The 22,759-nt window shown below is 43.2% G+C and overlaps 1 protein-coding gene across 3 annotated transcripts; it reads left to right on the forward strand.

Moving 5' to 3' along the window:
- Window positions 1-2,061: 2,061 nt before the first annotated feature.
- AS3MT (arsenite methyltransferase) lies at window positions 2,062-21,518 on the forward strand. 3 transcript variants are annotated; one of them, XM_058697637.1, is made up of 11 exons: window positions 2,069-2,275; window positions 2,468-2,508; window positions 2,814-2,941; window positions 4,099-4,249; window positions 4,867-5,003; window positions 5,733-5,802; window positions 7,632-7,713; window positions 9,872-10,003; window positions 10,341-10,483; window positions 13,027-13,161; window positions 21,299-21,518. In XM_058697637.1, coding segments are annotated over exons 1-11 (1,125 nt in total). In that variant the 5' UTR covers window positions 2,069-2,274; the 3' UTR covers window positions 21,404-21,518. The 3 variants fall into 3 exon arrangements, with proteins under 3 accessions (XP_058553619.1, XP_058553620.1, XP_058553618.1); XM_058697635.1 differs by having other exon boundaries at window positions 2,071-2,275; window positions 2,468-2,941; XM_058697636.1 differs by lacking the exon at window positions 13,027-13,161 and having other exon boundaries at window positions 2,062-2,275; window positions 2,468-2,941.
- Window positions 21,519-22,759: the final 1,241 nt, after the last annotated feature.

Raw genomic sequence — 22,759 nt, forward strand, 5'->3', positions numbered from 1 at the left:
CCACCTGCTCTCAAAAATAAACATTAAAAAAAAAATTGCAAGAGAGAAAATACATTTACATACTGTACTTACCAAGAAAATCTACATAGAGGTGGACCACGCAGTTCAAACTCGTTCAATTTAGGGGAGGAAGAAAAAACTTTCTTCAGGATGGAATAACAATACTGGGGAAACACAAGTGCATTGACTAAAAATGACTAGAGGTTAATATGCACTTAGAAAAGTTGTTTTCCTAAATATAATACAAAACAGAACTGCTACATACATGATGATTCCATGGCATTCTGGAAAAGGAGGGAGAAAACAATTGTGGTTGTTTAGGAGCTGGTGGGGAGAGGAGGGGATTTACTACAAAGGGGCACAAAGATATTTCGGGGGTGAGGGGTGCCTGGGTGTCTGTCTCGGTTAAGCATCTGACTCTTGTTTTCAGCTCAGGTCATGATCTCACAGCTCATGAGATCAAGCCCCTCGTCGGGCTCTGCGCTGAGAGCATGCAGCCTGCTCGGGATCCTCCCTCTTTGCCGCTCCCACACTTGCATATTCACACACACTCTCTCTCTCTCTCTCTCAAAATAAATAAGTATTTTAAAAAAGTCTTTTGGGTGTGAGAGTCTTGATTGTCATGTGTATGTCAGAACTCACAGAACTGTATGCTAGAGAAAGTTGAATTTTACTGAATGTAAATTATATCTCAATAAACCTGACTTTCAAAATAGATTGAGAATAATCTGTGTAAAAAATGGGTAGAGTACCTGAACAGACGTTTCTCCAAAGAAAACCTACAGATGGCCAACAGACACATGAAAAGGTGCTCATCCTGACGCATCATTAGGGAAATGCAAATCAAAACCAAAATGAGGGGCACCTGGGTGGCTCAGTCAGCTAAGCATCTGACTTGGACTCAGGTCATGATCTCGTGGCTTGTGGGTTCAAGCCCCGCATCAGGCTCTGTGCTGACAGCTCAGAGCCTGGAACCTGCTTTGGATTCTGTGTCTCCCTCTCTCTCTGTCCCTCCCCTGCTCACACCATCTCTATCGCTCAAGAACAAATAAACATTAAAAAATATACACATAAAAAAACCAACACAAGGAGACACTATCTCACACCAGTCAGAATGACTAATATCAAAAGAACAAGAAATGACAAGTGCTGGCAAGGATGTGGAGAGAAGGAAACCCTCATGCAATGTTGATGGGAATGTAAATTGGTGCAGCCACTGTGGAAAATAGTATGGGAGTTCCTCAAAAAATTAAAGATAGAAATACCATGTAATCTAGTAATGCCACTGCTGGGTATTTACCCAAAGGAAATGAAAACTAATTTGAGAAGACGCGTGTACCCCTATGTTTACTGAAGCATTATGTATAATAGCCAAAGTATGGAAGCAATCTAAGGTCCATCAATGAATGGATGAAGAAAAGATAGACACATATGTATATGTGTATATATACATATATACGTGTGTATGTGTATATAATGAAATATGCAACCATAAAACGGATTGAGATCTTGCTATTTGCAACAACATGATGGGGACCCAGGGGGTATTATGCCAAGTGAAATAAGTCAGGCAGAGTAAGATAAATACCATATAATCCTTTTATATGTGGGATCTAAAAAAAAAATGGGCAAAATAGGTGAAGGGGATTAAGAGGTACAAACATTTTACAGCTGTAGAATGAGTAAGCCATGGGGATGAAAAGTACAGGATAGGGCAAACAGTCAATAGTATTTTAATAACTGGTGACAGATGTTGGCTACGCTTGTGGTGAGTAGTGTGTAACTTGGGGAATTGTGGGATCACTAAGTTGTACACTTGAAACTTACATAACATTGTACGTCAACTAGACGTAAGTTAAAAAAAAAAAAAGATTGAGAATAGGTGATTTCCATTCCCCACAGGGGCAAAAATCATGTGGGTGTTCATTTAAGTCTGCGTAGGAGGTTTACAACACGAAAATCACAGCGGAGCAATAAAGGAAGATACTAGTTAACAGCAATTTCCTCTTTCCGGTTGGAAAGACTAACTGGGCCCAGAAGGGCCAGAACGCGAGGTGAGGTAGGGCAGTCAGCCTGTGCTGGAAGCTGCTGGAAGCGGCGGCAGGTTCCTGCCTCACGGGGTGGGCGGGCTGGTACCACCTACCTGCTCAAGCTCGGGAAGCCCGCCCCGCGGGAGGTCAGGCCTGCCTGTCGCGGGGGCGGGGCCTCAGGAGCCTTGGGCCCCGGGAGCTAGTTGCGGGAACGCAAGACCCGGAGTCCAGAAGCCGAGGAGACAGTGAGTGTGCTGCCCTTCGCCTCCCCGTGCCCCCGTCCTCTGAATCACTACCCCCCGCCAATCACCACCGCCAGCGTGCCCCTTAACCACCCCTCTATCTTAGCGTGCCCCTTTCCCCTTGCAGGTGCTCAGCACCTTCGCCTTTCAGCTTCCTTCCCTCCCCCCCCCCCCCCCCCCCCCCGTTTCTGTCAGTGGCCGCCCCTCCAGACGCTGAGATCCGGAAGGATGTGCAGGTGCCAGCAAGAAGGACCTGTAATGGCCAAGAAGGAGCCTCGGCTGAGTGGGAGCGCTAGGCCTTTGGAAGCCCAGCCCGGCCTGTGCCCTTGCCGCCCCCCCCCCCCACCCCCAACCCCAGGATCAGGGAGGGGCGAGGGGAGGGTGCAGGGCAGAGTCTGAGCTTAGAGCTTTGCAGGGAGCAAGCCTAGCCAGGCCTGAATGTGTGGAGATGGGGGTGGTGGGCATGGGAGCAGTTACCCTGCGCTCTCCAGCGCCGGCTCTTCTCTCTCCTCACCCCCACCCGCCCTTGCCCCCTGGTCAGACCTACTATGGGCAGGTGCTGAAGAAATCAGCGGACCTCCAGACCAATGCCTGTGTCACGGCAGCCAGGCCGGTCCCCAAGCACATCCGGGAAGCCTTGAATAATGTACATGAAGAAGTAGCCCTGAGGTAGAGTGCCCTGGGCTGCCCCCGCCCGCTAAAGACTTTAAATTTTTTTTTTTTTCCAACGTTTTTTATTTATTTTTGGGACAGAGAGAGACAGAGCATGAACAGGGAGGGGCAGAGAGAGAGGGAGACACAGAATCAGAAAGAGGCTCCAGGCTCCGAGCCATCAGCCCAGAGCCTGACGCGGGGCTCGAACTCACGGACCGCGAGATCGTGACCTGGCTGAAGTCGGACGCTTAACCGACTGCGCCACCCAGGCGCCCCTCCGCTAAAGACTTTAGACAGCAGCTTTTTCAAGAGAGTTGATACGGTCCCTAGGGAATTGATCCGTTTCCTCCAATCCATCCAGTTTGCCTTGTCTATCATAAAACTGGTAAAGTACAGCACTGATCATCTTACCAGCTCTAAGAAATTCCAATGACCCGCCCCCTTCACTCCCACCCACCTTTACTCAGGATACATTTATACAAGTGGGACCTGACATTCAAGGCTGTCAGGTTTGGCCCTCCCTTCCTAACCAACCCCATCCCTCTGATGCACGACACTGCTGTAGCCAGACCTTTCCCTTCCTCCTGCCCCACATGCCGTTGTTGATCTGGAATGCCTTCCTTCCCCTTTCTCCTTTCCGAATCCTGCCCTTCCAACACTTCACTGATGTCCTACCTACCTTGTGAAGCCTTCTCCAATCCTTGAGCCCCGTCTTCCCTAAACCACTAGAGCGCTTACTGCCTGTGCCACTCCATTTGTCAATAAATCATGGGAAATGTTTTCTGTGCTCATGTTTTACCTCCCCAGTTAAATACCCCTAGGGGACAGAAATCTTGTGTTACATTTCTTCTCCGTGCCTAGCCCAGTTCTGGACCTGTAGTAAATGTTCAGCGAATGCCTAACTAAATGTTTTATTCCACAGTTACCATAAATGGCTTATTTGTCTTGCCATGTATCTGGTACATGCCTTGTCTTGTCTTGTACCTGGTACGGCGCCCGACAATATAATGGTAAACAAAGCAGAGAGAGTCCCAGTGTCCATGGAGCTTCCGGTTTAATGGGGGAAACTAAACACCTAAATAGAAATCCAGTGAATGATGAAGGAGGGACAGAAAGGAAGGACGGAGGTCAGAAGGATGTGGGGGGATCTGTATGTAGTTTCTGTTTCCCAGGTATTATGGCTGTGGTCTGGTCATCCCCGAGCATCTGGAAAACTGCTGGATTTTGGACCTGGGCAGTGGAAGTGGCCGAGATTGCTATGCGCTTAGTCAGCTGGTTGGTGAGATGGGACATGTCACTGGAATAGACATGACAGAGAGTCAGGTGAGGCAGTGGTTTGGAGGACAAGGAGGAAAAACTTCTCACAGGCATTCTTTTAGAGATAGAGCTGTTTCCGTTGCGGCTCTTCAAGGATAATCTAAGAAGGCTGCTAAATGCGATGCTCATTTGTGCCAGTATGCCTCCTGCCCCGAAAGCTGAGAACTTTGACAATTAGGGGCTCTTCTGGGAGAACAGAGTCAGGGGTATGACCTGATCTATGTATTTCCTGATGACCCAACAGAGTCCGATTTTTCCCTTCCTTCTACTATCTATCTTGAAAGATTTTGTTATTGAGTGAAGAGTTCGTTCAGTGCCTGGCTGGCTCAGTTGGTGAAGCATGTGACTCTTGATCTCAGGGTCATGAGTTCAAGCCCCATGTTGGGTGTGGAGCCTACTGAATTAAAGAAAAATCCATGTATTGAGCAGGGAGTTTGTGCTCTCTTGAGTTATCCCAGGCTGTAATATATACTACATGCCCAGAGAAGTATTGAACATTTCCCCAAAATAGTCTCGGGTAAGTATATTCCATGAGTAGCAGGAAACTTATAACAAAAAAGTAGTATATTTAAAAAAAATGATTATCAAATTCACATATGCTTTTTCTGATTTTGTTTTATTAGGTAGAAGTGGCTAAAAAGTATATTGAATATCATATGGAAAAATATGGCTTCCAGACCCCCAACGTGACTTTTCATCGTGGCTACATAGAGAAGTTGGAGGAGACTGGAATCAAGAATGAGAGTTATGATATTGTTATGTGGGTCTCTACATAACTATAGCTTTTGTGACTATAGCTTATTTCCTACTGAACACAAATGTCATCACGTTTTGCTGAACTTCTCTCATTTAAGATGTTAAACTAAATGTAGCCTGACTTCACAAAGGGAGGGAGCTGCCCTCAGGCGCTTGTGGTCCACTGGCCTCAGAAGGCCCTAGCCCAGGAGAGAACTGATTTTAAACTTAACCGTGAACCCAATGAGTCCAAAAGACCAGCAGTACCACTGAGTCTGCTCATACAATACACCCTGACCCGTTACCTTTAGCATTATCGTCACACCAAGGTGTAGGGATCTGCATTTCCTCTTTTCCTTTGAGGTTTTGTCAAATCATGCCCACGTGACACGCCTGACCAAGCTGCTTTTGAGGAATTTCGCCTATTTCCACGTGGCATAAGGAACACATTGTGCAGCAGGCATCTGGTCCCAGGTTTCGTGCTGTTGCAAGGTGACCACGAGGGCAGAAACAAATCAGCGCACCTGCCTTCTTTTCCTGCACACTCAAGTTTGCTAACAATTTACTGTGCTTTTAAACACTGTCTATCTCCTTTAACTTGGGGGGCAAAGTTGAGTGTGGGGAAGAGAGGAGGGAGGCAGGAAGAATGAGGTAGCTTTGAGAAAACAATGAAGGACATCTTCAGGGACTGAAGGATTTGAAGAGCTCTGGGTAGTGTGCAAATTTGCCTGACAGTCCATCTGTTCTTTTTTAGATCAAATTGTGTCATTAACCTTGTGCCTGATAAGCAGCAAGTGCTACAGGAGGTTCACCGGGTGCTGAAGGTGAGGGAAGGTCGGGACAAGTGGGCTTTACGTGCCAGTAAGAGCAGTGGGACCTGTCCTATTCTTGCTCCCTTGAGCTGAGAGCTCAAACTCTTGTAATTTATTCCCTAAATCAAAAGGGGGGGGGGCGCCTGGGGTGGGTCAGTCGGTTAAGTGTCCGACTTCGGCTCAGGTCATGATCTCACGGTTCGTGAGTTCGAGCCCCGCATTGGGCTCTGTGCTGACAGCTCAGAGCCTGGAGCCTGCTTCAGATTCTGGGTCTCCCTCTGTCTCTGCCTCTCTCTTTCTCTTTCTCAAAAATAAATAAAATATTAAAAAATTTTGCAAAAAGGGATGGCCAAAGGGGTGTGGCAAGAATACCCTAGACATGGATTCTTTTTCCTCTCACATTGTAAATGGTCATAAATCTGAGAGTCGTGGTAGTCATTGAACATGTTAAAATATTTGCCTTATTGCTGTCTCTCCTCCTGTTCTCTGCTGTACATGCTCCTGGGATGGCATCTGTAGAACCTGCAGGAACTTTGGGACTGACTACTAGAGGCTGCTATGAATATATTCTTCTAGCTTGTATAGTGTTTCTCACGGCTGCTTATTTTGTCTCTGTCAGGATTCTAGATCTTCAGGAAGTTAAAGAAGGTAGAACTTTTAAATTAACTATTTTCTAAAAGGGGAACTTGCTGGAGCTCCGTACCTTCCGTATATATCATGAGACGTGTATCTTCATGATAGAAGATATGAGATTCTGAGATTTGGGGGTTCTAGGGCTGTCAGAGAGATCAAACAAGAATACCTATGTAAAAATGATTTAATAATGTCTTAATTGACATACCACCTTATAGACCAGCTTACTATCTTCAGCAAGATGTACTTCTAAAAGGTGGAGACATTACTGTTCAATCTAGACTCTAAGCCCTTGAGATTAGCTAAATACAATCTTAAAATTCCTGATCACTCATACGTCTGAGATTTTAAGGACAATATTTTAAAAATATAGGGGCGCCTGGGTGGCGCAGTCGGTTAAGCGTCCGACTTCAGCCAGGTCACGATCTCGCGGTCCGTGAGTTCGAGCCCTGCGTCAGGCTCTGGGCTGATGGCTCGGAGCCTGGAGCCTGTTTCTGATTCTGTGTCTCCCTCTCTCTCTGTCCCTCCCCCGTTCATGTTCTGTCTCTCTCTGTCCCAAAAATAAATAAAAAAACGTTGAAAAAAAAAAATAAAAAAAAAAAATATATAGTGTATTATTGGGGCACCTGGGTGGCTCAGTCAGTTAAGCATCCGACTTCAGCTCAGGTCATGACCTCGCGGTTCATGGGTTCCAGCCCCGCGTCGGGCTCTGTGCTGACAGTTCAGAGCCTGAAGCCTGCTTCGGATTCTGTGTCTCCCTCTCTCTGTGTTCCTCCCCCACTCACGCGCTCTCTCTCTCTCTCTCAAAAATCAACAAACATTTAAAAACATGAAAGAAATTTTAAAAAATATAGTGTATTATTACATCACAAAAGTTATATAATTTTTAGAAGAATTTAGGAATACCATTTATTTCCACTAGTTATATACCTACTTGGGACTGCGTTTGGTTCAGACTGGCAAAGATTCTAAGTAACTTGAGTCTCTTTATTTAGGAGAGAAACACTCTTGGAAAGTCATTTTATTACCTGATGGGTAGGGCGCTGGAAAAAAATCTTGGCATGTGGTTACTGCTTGTGACTAGGGAGGCAGCTGTGATTTGTTAGTTCTGTTGGTTTTTAAAATTGATTTTATCTCCTCATTCCTTTCTTTGCTATCTGGGACTAATGTCATCTTTAACCTTGTTTGGACTAATACTGCTGTTTCAGCATGGAGGGGAGCTGTATTTCAGTGACGTCTATGCTAGCCTTGAATTGCCAGAAGAAATCAGGACACGCCGAGTTTTGTGGGGTAGGTGTTGCTTTGTTTTGTTTTACGGCAGATACTTGTTCAGGTACAGAGCTCCGGTCTGCTAATATCCAGGATGAGGCTTTGTGACATGGGGACACGTGGGATTAGGCTTATGTTATCTTCCACTTCTGCCATTCCAGAGTGGTATGAACACTCTGGACAATTTAATTAGTCTCTTGGAGTCATTGTTTTCCAAATTGTAAAATGTAGATAATAATATAATCTGCCTTATTGGGCTGTTATGAAGATTAAATGAGATAGTGGATATGAAAAGTACTTTCTTTTTTTTTTAATTTTTTTTTTTTAACGTTTATTTTTTTGAGACAGAGAGAGACAGAGCATGAATGGGGGAGGGTCAGAGAGAGAGGGAGACACAGAATCGGAAACAGGCTCCAGGCTCTGAGCGGTCAGCACAGAGCCCGACGCGGGGCTCGAACTCACGGACCGCGAGATCATGACCTGAGCTGAAGTCGGCTGCTTAACCGCTTAACTGACTGAGCCACCCAGGCGCCCCTGAAAAGTACTTTCAAAACTGTAGCACGGAAATGAGGGCAACCGTTCTGGAACCGAAGCCCCCTCAATCGCCTTCTGTCCGCATCGTTATTGTGTTTTTTATTTCCTCACTGTCATTTTAACAGAGTCTCTGGAAGTTGAAGGAGATGAAGGCATGCGTGTGGTCAATCTGACTATGAAATCAAAAGTTCTTGCTTTTAGGGGAGCCTGGCTGGCTCAGTCAGTAGAGCCTTAGACTCTTGAGCTCCGGGGTTGTGAGTTCAAGCCCCACATCGGGCTCGCTGCTGTCAGCACAGAGCCCACTTTGGATCCTCTGTCCCCTTCTCTCTCTCTGCCCCTCCCCTCGACTCTCTCTCTCTTGAAACAGATAAACTTAAAAAGATAAATTACGTTAACTTTTTTCTTGTCATACAGTAATAAATGAATCTTGTTAAAACTTTGGAAAACACAAAAAGAAAAAGGAAAAAATACAACTTATGTAACTTAGTAATAACCTCTTTAACATTTTAGTATACATCCTTTTAGGACGTGTGTTTGTGTGTGTGTGTGTGTGTGTGTGTGTGTGTAATAAAATAAAATTGGGAACATGCTGTATATAGAATTTAATATTATAATTTTATTTAGCGTGTGTCCTATGCCTAAGATTTTTAAAAATGTATTTTAAATGTTTGTATTATACAACTGTAGTATATAGCTGTACCGTACTTCATTTGACCATTTCTCTATGGGTAATCACTTGGGTTGTTTCTGATTTGTTGATGTAACAAATTTAAAAATTAGTATGAATATTAGTAGTAGTTATTGTTCTAGTAGCAGATCATTATGATAATCTGGAGCTAAAAGGCAATTTTGTAAATTATCTCTTATATGTTTTTTACTCACATAGATAGTGCTTTTCAGATTGTGACCTACTCGATCCCAAAATAGGATTGCAGCTGGGTGGAACTAGCCCATTAGTGACTGTCTTGAAGAATGGTTCCCAGAGGCCATTAGCTAGTATATTCGATTTTGATTGTGACTCTAAGATCTTGGGGGAACACTCAGGACCTTCTTCTATTTCTAGGCCCTATTTTTTTTTTTTAATTTTTTTTTTTTAACGGTTATTTATTTTTGAGACAGAGAGAGACAGAGCATGAATAGGGGAGGGTCAGAGAGAGAGGGAGACACAGAATCTGAAACAGGCTCCAGGCTCTGAGCGGTCAGCACAGAGCCAGATGCGGGGCTCGAACTCACGGACTGTGAGATCGTGACCTGAGCCGAAGTCAGCCGCCCAACTGACTGAGCCACCCAGGCGCCCCTAGGCCCTATGTTTTTTTTTTTAATTTTTTTTTTCAACGTTTTTAATTTATTTTTGGGACAGAGAGAGACAGAGCATGAACGGGGGAGGGGCAGAGAGAGAGGGAGACACAGAATCGGAAACAGGCTCCAGGCTCCGAGCCATCAGCCCAGAGCCTGACGCGGGGCTCGAACTCACGGACCGCGAGATCGTGACCTGGCTGAAGTCGGACGCTTAACCGACTGCGCCACCCAGGCGCCCCTAGGCCCTGTGTTTTAACAAGCACCATATCCTCATCAGTTTGACAGAAGAGTAATTTCCTGAACACCTAGTTGTTTCGGTTGGTATGTGATTTTTCTTTGTTTTTAGGTGAGTGCCTGGGTGGTGCTTTGTACTGGAAGGACCTTGCCATCCTTGCCCAGAAAATTGGTTTCTGCCGCCCACGTTTGGTCAGTGCCAACCTCATTACAGTTCAAAACAAGGAACTAGAAAGAGTGATCGGTAAGAAAGAGCGGGCGGGGGGGGGGGGGGGAACGTTAAAACTGCTCCCTAAATGGTTCAGATGTGGTGATTAGGAAGTGTGTGGTGAGTGAGCCCCATTGAGATAGACTTTGGATCATCCGGAAACCTCCATCTTGTCTTCTGCTTAACAGCAACCTCCAAAGTTTGGTATAAAGCACTTCGAAGTTATGCAGTAAATAAAGTGAACTCGCTAGAAAGATAACTCATGGCATGCAAAGAAGAAAATCGCCTTGATAATATAAATGCTCTTCACCTGCTAAGCAAACCAATAGCCATTTGGGTGCTGCAGCTGAATCATGGGTAAATTCTGTTTCAGGTGACTGTCGTTTTGTTTCTGCAACATTTCGCCTCTTCAAACTCCGTAAGACAGGACCAGCCGAAAGATGCCAAGTTATTTACAATGGAGGAATCACAGGACACGAAAAAGAACTAATATTTGATGCAAATTTCACATTTAAGGTAAATAAAATTTTCTGTACTTTGGATATTCTTTCTATTCTTACCCTTGATCCAGGTACTTTTTCTTTCTTTTTTTTATTAAAAAAATTTTTTTTTAGTTTATTTATTTATTTTGAGAAAGACAGAGACAGTACATTGGGGGAAGGGCAGCTAGGGAGGGAGAGAGAGAATCCCAAGCAGGCTCTGTGCTGCCAGCACAGAGCCCAATGTGGGGCTCGAACCCAAGAAGCTGTGAGATCATGACCTGAGCCAAAGTCAAGAATCGGACGCTGAACCCAGGTGCCTTGGGAATCCAGGTACTTTTCTTAACTTTGCATTGCTTCTCAGTTTTCTGGTATTGGGGTGTGTGTGTGTGTGTGTGTGTGTGTGTGTATGCTTTCACTGAACCATTATAAGTAAGTTGCAGAGGCGCCTGGATGGTTTGTCAGTTAAGCATCTAACTCATAATTTCAGCTCAGGTCATGGTCTCACTGTGGTGGGTCAAGCCCTGCATCGGGCTCCACGCTGACAGCCAGAACCTGCTTGGAATTCTCTCTCTCTCTCTCTCTCTCTCCTCTCTCTCTCTCTCTCTCTCTCCAAATAAATAAACTTTAAAAAACAAAGTAAGCTGCAGACATTGTGACATTTTACCCTAAAATATTTCAGCATGCATCTCCCAAGAATAAAATATTCTCCTATATAACCACAGTATCGCTATCACACCTAAGAAAAGTCTTTTCTTAAATGGGAAAGGGATGGGAAGGATGGGAAGCATCCTTCAGACATCAGATTAATGGAATTATAGAGAAACAATGGAAAAGGATGGACAATTATAGAGAGAAGGATGGAAAAGAATAGGAGTTGCACAATAGTGCAACAATATTTCAGTTGTTCACTTGTCTCATAGAATCAAGGAACTGTTAGTATTTAATGACAACATGTTGATATTAATACTACTCTTTGGGGGCGCCTGGGTGGCTCAGTTGGTTGAGCGTCTGACTTCGGCTCAGGTCATGATCTCTCGGTCCGTGGGTTCGAGCCCCGCGTCGGGCTCTGTGCTGACAGCTCGGACCCTGGAGCCTGCTTCGGGTTCTGTGTCTCCCTCTCTCTGACCCTCCCCTGTTCATGCTCTGTCTCTCCCTGTCTCAAAAATAAATAAAACATTAAAAAAAATTTTTTTAAAGCATTAAAAAAATACTACTCTTTGCAGAATAGGCTTTATTTCCTCAAAATGGAAAAGTATAGGCTTTGGAATCAGATACCTGGGTTCAAATTCTGGCTCTATTATTTATTACTTGGGTAAACTTGAATAAGTCCTTCTTTGAGATATAGTTGGCTCCACTGCAAGAGTGGTGGTAATAATACCTACTGTGTAGAACGTCTGTGAGAGTAACAATGATATAGGTGTGCCTGGCTGGCTCAGTCAGTAGAGCGTGCGATTCTTGGATCTCGGGGTTGTAAGTTGATCCCCATGTTAGGTGTAGAGATTACTTTAAAAAAAATAGAATCTTAAAACTCAGTAAAGACAAGATAGTTAATATTCATTCCAAAGGTAGAAGGGTTTACTGTTTTCCACCTCTATTTTTTTTTTTTTTTTTTTTTTTTTTTTTTTTGGTCCAAAAAGATTTCTTCATTCCCCCCCGGTACTTTCTCACCAATGCTTTCTCACCGATCCACTGCGCCTTAATGCACTGCCTGCTCCTTAGAGCCACAGAATCAAAGTGGGAAGGACCTTTGAACTCATCACTCTGATACAGTGCCTCTCAAAAAAAAAAGAGTTTTAATAGCAGAATTATTTTTTAAAGCCAAATCTTCTTTCAAACGCCAATAGTTAACCACGCGTCAGACATTGCTTTATATAACCCCAGTATATGAAGGGGTAAAAGCAGAGTTTATCGGAAGGGAAGGGTTAGGTAACCCAGAATCTCCTGGTTCCCAAGGCATGAGCCCTTTATACACCTCCCGGGCACCCTCGGACGCCCAGAAAAACACGTTAAGAACTATTTTTTAATTTACAACTTTATTTTAATGATGAATAAGGTGAAGCTCAGATAAGAGTGGTTTTCTACATCTGTCTCTGGAGAGACTGGCAACTGGAGCAATGAGTGTCTTTTTTTTTTGCTTTGCCACCAAACAAAAACTGATTATGACACTGGTCAGTTCCATTTTGAAATAAGCATGAAACTCGCAGCAGGGTCTGAACATAAGAGAAAATCATATTATAAGGTATAGTATTTCATCCTAAAAGGCCACTCCTTAGTGAAACGTTTGTGTACTTTTTCTTTTATTGAGATTAAAGTGGCATATCTTAATATGCGTTTTTTGGGGCACCTGGGTGGCTCAGTTGGTTGAGCGTCCGACTTTGGCTCAGGTCATGATCTCTCAGTCCGTGAGTCTGAGCACCGCGTCGGGCTCTGTGCTGACCGCTCAGAGCCTGGAGCCTGTTTCAGATTCTGTGTCTCCCTCTCTCTTGGACCCTCCCCCGTTCATGCTCTGTCTCTCTCTGTCTCAAAAATAAATAAACGTTAAAAAAAATGCGTTTTTTTTTTCCTGCTACCCTTCAGGAGGGTGAAATTGTTGAAGTGGATGAAGAAACAGCAGCTATCCTGAAGAATTCACGATTTGCCCAAGATTTTCTGATCAGACCAATTGGAGAGAAGCTGTCAACATGTAGAGGGTGTTCTGCATTAGAATCAAAGGTTTGTTTGACTTGCAATCCCTACCCTCAAACGGAACAATTAAAAAAAAACATTATGCTTGCCACAGGCTACTGAAACAAGAAACAAATCATTATTCTTTTAGTTGGCCACTATAATGTTTATTTACTTTTGAGAGAGAGAGAGAGAGAGTGAGAGAGAGGGACAAAGCACGAGTGGGGGAGGGGCAGAGAGAGAGAGGGAGACACAGAATCCCAAGCAGGCTTCAGGCTCTGAGCTGTCAGCACAGAGCCTGATGCAGGGCTCGAACCCACGAACGGTGAGATCGTGACCTGAGCCAAAGTCGGAGGCTTAACCGACTAGCCACGCAGGTGCCCCTTAGTTGGCCACTATAAATCATTTCTAGCATATTTGTATCTACAAAATGATTTGAATTAATTTCATAACTTTATTTTTCCAATCCAGACAGTAAGTCAGAGACTCTTAACGCGGTGCCCCCATGAATGGACTTGAGGGCATCCATGAACCCCTTAAAATTATAGGCATGTATGTGTATTTTTCTCAAGAAAGGGTCTATTACTTTCATCAGATTCTCAAAGGAGTCCAGATACAAAAAAAGATTAAGAGCTACCTTGGAAAATATTATTCAAATATTCAAATATTTGTAAGTCTTCATGAGATAGTCAAAATGCCCTACAGAAAGACTGTACCCGTCTACATGCCTACCTCCAATGCACGAGAATACCTTTTCCCTGCCCTCTTACTAATGTTAGGTATTTTTTTTAATCTTTGCTTGTCTGATGGGCAAAAAATAATTTGTTGTTTTATTTTGCATATATTGAACCTTCTGGTATATTTACTGGCCATTTATGTTTCATCCGTTGTGAACTTCCTCTGTAATTCCTTGAACCATCTGCTATTAGAGTGATATTTTGCCTTTTCTTACTGTTCTGTAACAGACCATCTATTATATGCTGGAAATACTTTTTCTCAGCATGCCATTTATCTTTTTATTTGCTTATTTTTTCTGAGCAGACATTTTCAATTTTTTAAAAGTTTTATTTATTTTGAGAATAGAGCATGAGCAGGGAAAGAGCAGGGAGAGAGGGAGAGAGAGACAATCCCAAGCAGGGTTCACGCTGTCAGTACAGAACCCGATGTGAGGCTCAAACTCATGAATGGTGAGATCATGACCTGAGCCTAAGTCAGATGTTGAACCAACTGAGCCACCCAGGCACCCGGCATTTTCAATTTTTATGTACTCATTTCCCTTATGATTTCTGTCTCTTATGTTATGCTTATAAAGACCTCCATGTGAATATTATAAATTTACCTATATTGTCTTTTATTTTTTTTTAAGTTTATTTATTTTGAGAGAGACAGAGACAGCGTGAATGGAGAAGGGGCAAAGAGAGAGGGACAGAGACAGGATCCCAAGCAGTCTCCCCACTGCCAGTGCAGAGCCTGATGCGGGGCTTAAACTCATCAAACTGCAAAATCATGACCTGAGCCGAAACCGAGTTGGACGCTCAACCGACTGAGCCACCCAGACACCCCATTCTTTTCATTTTCATTTTAATGTTTAATTTTTAAAAATTTTATGTTTTTCAAGATTTTCTTTTTCAGTAATCTCCACACTTAATGTGGGGCTCGAACTTACAACCTCAAGATCAAGAGTCTCGTGCTCTACCAACTAAGACAGCCGGGGACCCCACCTATATTTTCTTTTAGTACTGGAGAAATTTTGAGGCAAAATTCATATAACATAAAATTCACTATTTTGACCACTCTAACGGGTACAATTTAGTAACTTTTAGTACACTTACAAGGTTGTGCAGCCATGACAACTATCTAGTTCCAGAAAACTTTCATCACCCCAGAAAGAAATCCTATACCCATTAAGCAGTCATTCTGCAGTCTCCCCTTTTCCCAGCCTTCTGCAATAACTCGTCTGCTCTCTCTCTCTGGATTTGCCTATTGTAGACATCTTCTATTCATGGGATCATACTGTACGTGGCCTTTTGTGTCTAGATTCTTTAACATAACATAATTTTAAGGTTTCCTTCTTGCAAGGTTTGTCCATGTATCAGTACTTCATTCCTTTTTGTGTCTGGATCATGTTTCGTTGCATGGATATAACATGTTTTATGTTATCTATTCAGTTGATAGATGACTAGGTTTTCTCTGCTTTTGGCTATTATGAGTAGTGTTGCTGTGAACACGAATGGACATGTGCTTTGTGTACTTGTTGAAGTACTTGTTTTTAATTCTTTTGGGTCTATACCTAGTAGTGGGATTGTTGGGTTGTATGGTAGTTCCGCATTGAACGTTTTCAAGCCCCATGAAACTGTTTTCCACAGTGGCTACATCATTTTAAATTCCTACCAGCAACGTACAGGTTCCCAGTTTCTCTACATCTTTGCCAGCACTTTGTTATTTTCTATTTAGTTGGGTTTTTTGTTTTTTTGTTTTTTAAGTAGGCTGCACACTCAGTATGGAGTCCAATGTGGGGCTTGAACTCTACAACCTTATGATCAAGACTCCAGCTGAGATAAAGAGAGAGACACCTAAATGACTGAGCCACCCAGGCACCCTTGTTTAGGTTTGGTTGTAGTTGTCCTAGTCAATGTGAAATGGTAGTTCATTGTGGTTTGGATTTTCATTTCCCTAAGGACTAGTGAGGCTAAGCATCCTCTCATGTGTTTGTTGACTGTGCATTTTCTTGGGGGACATGTCTATTCAAATGCTTTTCCCATTTTTATTTTTTATTATTAAAAAAATTTTTTTTTTAATTTAACTCCAAGTTAGTTAACATATAGTGTAATAATTATTTCAGGAGTCGAATTTAGTGATTCATCACTTACCTGTAACACCCAGTGCTTATGCCAACAAGTGCCCTCCTTAATGCCCATCACCCATTTAGCCCTTCCCCCCTCCAACACCCTGCCAGCAACCCTCAGTTTGTGCTCTGTATTTAAGAGTCTCTCATAGTTTGCCTCCCTCTCAGTTTTTATCTTATTTTTACTGCCCTTCCCTTATGTTCATCTGTTTTGTTTCTTAAATTCCACATATGAATGAAATGATATATTTGTCCTCCTCTGACTGACTTATTTCACTCAGCTTAATACACTCTAGTTCCATCCACATTGTTGCAAATCCTTTGCCCATTTTTTTTTTTTAATTTTTTTTTCTAAACGTTTTTTTAAATTTATTTTTGGGACAGAGAGAGACAGAGCATGAACGGGGGAGGGGCAGAGAGAGAGGGAGACACAGAATCGGAAACAGGCTCCAGGCTCCGAGCCATCAGCCCAGAGCCCGACGCTGGGCTCGAACTCACGGACCGCGAGGTCGTGACCTGGCTGAAGTCGGACGCTTAACCGACTACGCCACCCAGGCGCCCCCCTTTGCCCATTTTTAAATTGGGTTGTCTTTTTATTGTAGAGTTGTAGGAGTTCTTTATCTCTTCTGGATACTAGACTCTTATCAGATATATTTTTGCAAAACTTTCTCACATTCTGTGTGTGTCCTTTCACTCTCTTGATAGTGTCCTTTGATGCACAAAAGTTTTTAATTTTGGTGAAGTCCAACTTTTCTTTTTTTTCTTTTTTGATTGCTTGTGCTTTGGGTGTCAGTGCTAAGAAGAATCCACTGCTTAATCCAAAGTCATGAAGATTCGTCTAGTATTTTCATGGCTTTGCTTTTCACATTAAAAATTTTAAGCCACTGGAGATTATTTCAGCCTAAATATTGAGGTACAGTGTGGCTATTTTCCCAAATATTGACTAGTTCAAAATTTCCTATCCATTTATTAAATCAATTCTCCTCTGTTTTGAAAAGCTAATTTTTATCATATCTCAATTTCTTGAATGTATATTTGAGCCAATATACCACTATTTTCTAAAATGACATTTTCTAAAATACTTTAGATTCATTTTTGGAATTATTCTAGTATCTGAAATATTGGTATAGTATTTTCTTTTTTTAAATGTTTTTATTTATTTTTGAGAGAGAGAGAAAGTGACAGAGCAAGTGGGGGTGGGACAAAGAGAGAGGGGGACAGAGGATCTGAAGCAGGCTCTGAGTTGCCAGCACAGAGCTCAAACTCAAGAGTGGTGAGATCATGACCTGAGCCAAAGTCGGACGCTCAACTGACTAAGCCAACCAGGCACCCCTGATACAGCATTTTCTCAAGCATTTTCTCAGTATTTATCTCATGTCATTTCTACAACTACCCTATGAAGAAGACACATAGGTAGTTATGATAGACAATAGCATCCCTTTTTGCCTTTCTCTTATATATTTAATCCTTTCCCCCATTCATGCTATCACAATTATTTTTTTATATCAATTTTTAATTTATAATATTGTATTGTTTAGAACAGGCTTTGTGATGGATTCCAAGTCTCTTTTTTTTTTTTTTTATTGTTTATTTATTTTTGAGAGAGAGAGAGCCAGAATGTGAACCGGCGAGGGGCAGAGAGAGAGGGAGACACAGAATCCAAAGCAAGCTCCAGGCTCCGAGCTGTCAGCACAGAGCCCAACGCGGGGCTCAAACCCACAGACTGCGTGTCAAAGTTGGACGCTTAACCAACTGAACCACCCCAAGCCCCCTCAAGTCTCTTTTGGCTGATAGAACTTCTAACATTCACCAGAGTATTATCAGTGATGCATCTCAAGGCACTGAATGTTGGAATCCCAAAGAAATAAGATACTGATACTTATGCAAGGATAGTGGCAGAGCGTGGGGTGTAAGGACACAGGCCTTGGAGTCAGATAGATTAGGTTCAGACCTCGGCTCTGCCATGCATGTGTGATCTTGGGCATGTTACCAAACTTCCCTACACCTTCAGTTTCGTGTGTAATAGGAAGGCAATAATCACTTCTTTCCCTCAGGATGTGAGGCTCAGTTGGAATGATATATGTAGAATGTTAGCCTGATGCCTGGCACATAATACATACTCAAGAAATAGTTACAGATTTGTGCTAATTAAGATTCTTGGTCACTTCGAACTGTGTTCTAGGATTTATCATTCTCCCACAGACCCTTTCTCCCCTGGCCCAGAAATTTTTGAATCTTTTGCCATGAAATTTTACTCTCTTGCTTGTATTTTGTAGTAATTTTGGATACATTGAGCATACATTGATGCACGAGTAACTCATGTCTTTTTCTCCTCTTTTTGTTACACTGTAAGCAGTCTTTTAAAAAAATTTTTATTAAAAATTTTTTTTCAATGTTTTATTTTATTTTATGAGAGACAGAGAATGAGTGGGGGAGGGGCAGAAGGAGAGGGAGACCCAGAATCCGAAGCAGGTTCCAGGCCCTAAGCTATCAGCACAGAGCCCAGGTGGGGATCGAACCCATGAACATGAGATCATGACCTGGGCTGAAGGCGGACGCTCAACTGACGGAGCCACCCAGGCGCCCCACATTATAAGCTGCCTTTAAGAGCAAAGCTTATTTAGAGATCACTCTCCAAAATGGTAAATTTGTCGTTGGGAAAGTTTAACTGAACCCAAGAGGCAGGAACCCGTGAGCCAAAAACCCTAATCTGTTCTCGTTTGGCCACAATTAGCAGCATGAATCAAGCCCCAGCTAAGTATAGAAGCCACCTCTAGAGCTGGAGAGTGATTTATAGTGTTTGCTTTATTGAATTCTTGAGTACTCTGCTATTGTTACTCTTCTGTTTTTCTAAGAAGATGCCTTTTTGGAAAGTAGAGAAATTTGACTTTGGACTTTCAGTCCACGTAACTTTTCACAAATGTGTTATTGGTATCTTGAAACGCTTGGGAGCTCACCAATAACAAAACCTTGCTGGTGAGAATCAATATGTATTTTGAAATGTTTTCATCATTCTAATTCTCCTGGAACTTGGCTTCCTGAGTTCTAGCTGTAAAAGCTGTCAGAAGATTACAGTTACAAGTAAAGGGAACGTTTCCTCCAACCACAGCATTTCCAGTGGACTTGGGCTGTAAAAAAACAAAAACCAAAAAGCAAACATGTAGTTAAGCAGGATGGTTTCCACAGAGACCCCTTTCTTCCAGCCTAGCTCTCCTTGACCCTCCTCCTCGTGTGCACACAGGGCGGACAGGAGGCCTCCTGACCTCGGATACCAACCGGAAGGTGCCACGTACTTAAACTGGTTTATCCCAGCTGTCTCCTCTCTCATCTGCCTTATTTCTTTCAGCCTGCTGATGCGCCAAAGTCTTTAGATCACTGCCAAGGTTTTGAAATGGCAATAATTGACAGTGAGGGAAGATTTAAAGAATGAAACAGCTGTGCGTCCTAGAAATATAACCTTGTGCTCTTGGAGGAGGACGTTCATATCTTTTTTATGGAAGACCTTTCTGATAAAACCAGGAGCACAGCACAGGCAGGCCGTGCGTGGGCTGGTGGTACATGCATCTTCCCACCAGCTGCCTCCGTAGGGTAATGGAAGGCACGGCTCCCTACCGAGGATTGACTCAGTGATGACTGTTTCTGAGGGCCATTCTTCTTTTTCCTTCGTCCTCTTCCTCCTCTTCTCCTCTTTCCTCCTGCCCTTCCTCCCCCTCCCCCTCCCCCTTCTCTTCTCCTCCTCCTTCTCTTCCTTCTTCTTCTTCTTCTTCTCCTCCTTCTTCATTTTCAATCCTGGCAAGGAAAGTGTGTTTTGCTATGAACAGAATTACATTCGGCACACACACCGCAGTGTCTCAAATGATGCACGTAGGGTCTGTGCTCTGGACTGTCTCGTGGCAGTTAATGGCAGTGGTGGTAACAGCGCGGACAATGTAGGAATAACACAGAGGAGCTAGTCTTTATTGAACAGGTAACGTGTTCAGGGCACCGTGTCATTTTGTCCTCGCAGCAACGCTTGGCATCCCCATTTTACAGACGAAGAAACAGACTCAGACAGATTAATGTACTAATCCAAGGTCTCATAGCTAGAAAGCGGTGAAGTTGAACCCATGCCCGATTCTAGAGCTGACGTTCTTACCCAGTGTACTGTCCTACCTCTCTCTATTTAGACTTTTCACAGAATCACAGGATGCTGGTTCTGGAAAGGACTGCTTATCAAGGTGTCTCACCTTTTACTTCCTTTGAGTCTTGAGATCGTTTAGGGCCAGGAGCATGCATTAGGAATTGATATGGATATCACTGTCTCTTATTAGTAGACAGGCTATAGGGTGGGAAGAAGAAGAGTGGAAACTCATTTCCCTGGGGGGAAAAGGAGGAGAGGTAACTCTTCCGACCAAGAATTCCAGTGCAGCAAGTGGACGTGAGGGACATAGCTTGCCTTCTCCCAGGGTTAGGGATCCCCTGCTGGATGCTGGCTTCCCTGGTAGGGAGCCCAGATCCAGGCAGGCCTCTTCATTCTAGAAAGGTGGAAACTGAGGGCCAGGGAGGCCGAGGCCCTTAGCAAGTTACTTCAGTAAAGGGAATGGCCCATAAGTCTGTCCTTCATGGATGTAGGGTCTGTGCCTCTCTTGTCCTGTCTCCTATTCACAGTGACCACCGAACAATAGTAAGAGTGTACATTTATGTTTTGTGAATGCATTCTTGTTATTTGAGGTGGCTTGTTCATGCTCTGGATTTCTACCTTTGTGCCTGGTTCTTCTCTGGCCACACTGGTGCTGCTGTTGGAGGCATCTCATTTGGAGGTAAACAGAGCAGAAATAAAGACTTCCATCTTGTCTCCTGAAAATTCCACTCACTCTGCCCTGAGATCTTGCTGGCCGCTGTCGGGCAATCTCAACATCTGAACATCAACAATTGCTAACGGTGACCCTGGCATCTAGGACTTGCCTTCTTGTCTTGCACACGTTTCTGGAAATTACAGTGAGGGAAGGGAAGAAGTTTCAGCATTTCAGGATTCAGTTCCAGAAGGGTGAAAGGCACATACAAATGGGACTCCCATAAAACAAAATTAAGCAAGTGCGACTTTCCTGGTCCCATAGGGACCACCTTTAAGAAGCTTGAGATGAAGCTTACCCTGAAAGGAATAATAACTTGATCAGAAGCTTCAGGCCGAGACAGCCACCTTTATAGCTGAATGACTGTTGCTACCCCAAGGATCCCATGGAAGTATAAAATTTTATCTATCTTCTAGCTAAATCAACCTAAGTCAAACTGAAATATTAGTGTTTGGGTACCTCAAAACACCTTTAACTTGTCCTTTTGTTTTGGTTTGCCTTTTGACAGGATATAATCACAGATCCATTCAAGCTTGCAGAAGAGTCTGACTGTACGAAGTCCAGATGTCCCCCTGATGTTGCTGGAAGTTGCTGTGGTGCAATTTACAGCTGACCAGAAGACGAGGGCAGGAGGCTAAGGAATGAGTTACATATGTCTTTTAATCTCCTCTTTTCCATAGCACAGACCACAAGAAAGAATAAATGGCAAAAAGCCACTATATTCTAGATCACTGGTAAAAAATAACAGATTATTTTTAGAAGGTATTAATTGTAGGTTCGTAGCAAATGGCCTATAGGCTGGTTAAAGAGTTTTTCCTCTATTTTAGCTAATTCAAAGTTCTGGTGCCACTTAGTGGTCAGATATGGAACTGAGAAGCAGCCTGTAGTCCTGGCCAATGAGCAAGAAAGGCTTCAGAAATAACAGTTGGCAGAGGGTCTCAGGAAGAACATCTTCCTTCTGACCTGCATAGCACCTTTTGGACTTTTACCGTGTTTGCTCATAAAACAAAGCTCCTACTGACATCATGCTAATCATGCCAAAAAATTTGCCAAATCAAATTTGGTAGGAGCGCTCTTGAGATAATTGGTGTTTTGAATCAAACACTTTTTTTTTTTTTTTTTTTTTGCGCATTGGAATGAAGAAAATAAATGAATAATAAATCTCTTTGACCTCAGTTCATCCTTAAGAATACAAGATAGTGGTGACTATTGGTAATAAATCCTAACCAGATCAGGGAAAGAGTGATAATTAAACCAAAAAAAGTTTATTTTGAGAGAGAGAGAGAGCACAAGCAGGGGAGGGACAAAGAGAGAGAAGGAGACACAGAATCTGAAGCAGGCTTCAGGCTCTGAGCTGTCAGCACGGAGCCCGACTCAGGGCTCGAAACCACAAACCATGAGTTCATGAGCTGAGCTGAAATCAGACACTCAACCGACTGAGCCACCCAGGCGCCCCAAGATTCATAATTTTTATTTATTTATTAAAAAAATTTTTTTTAACGTTTATTTATTTTTGAGACAGAGAGAGACACAGCATGAACGGGGGAGGGGCAGAGAGAGAGGGAAACACAGAATCGGAAGCAGGCTCCAGGCTCTGAGCCATCAGCCCAGAGCCCGACGCGGGGCTCGAACTCGCAGACCGCGAGATCGTGACCTGAGCTGAAGTCGGACGCTTAACTGACTGAGCCACCCAGTCGCCCCAAGAGTGATAATTTTCAAAAAGGGAGGTAGGAGATGTAAAAATGGTTGCTTTTTTCCCCTTTATAACTGTGCCCTGGTTAAATTCTTAGGAAAGTATAAGATTTAGATCTAGCTTCCATAGTTAAAGAATGAGATTGAGGAGTATTTCAGGATGATTTTATCATTAGAAATGAAGAACATTATTTAATTGAAGTCCAGTTGCACTTGAAGACTTTGTCAGGGGACACAGAAAGGTGTAAGTCATATATAAGCCATGGTCCTTGTCATC

The sequence above is a fragment of the Neofelis nebulosa genome, chromosome 13 (genome assembly GCF_028018385.1).
Source record: "Neofelis nebulosa isolate mNeoNeb1 chromosome 13, mNeoNeb1.pri, whole genome shotgun sequence".
Lineage (NCBI taxonomy): Eukaryota > Metazoa > Chordata > Mammalia > Carnivora > Felidae > Neofelis > Neofelis nebulosa.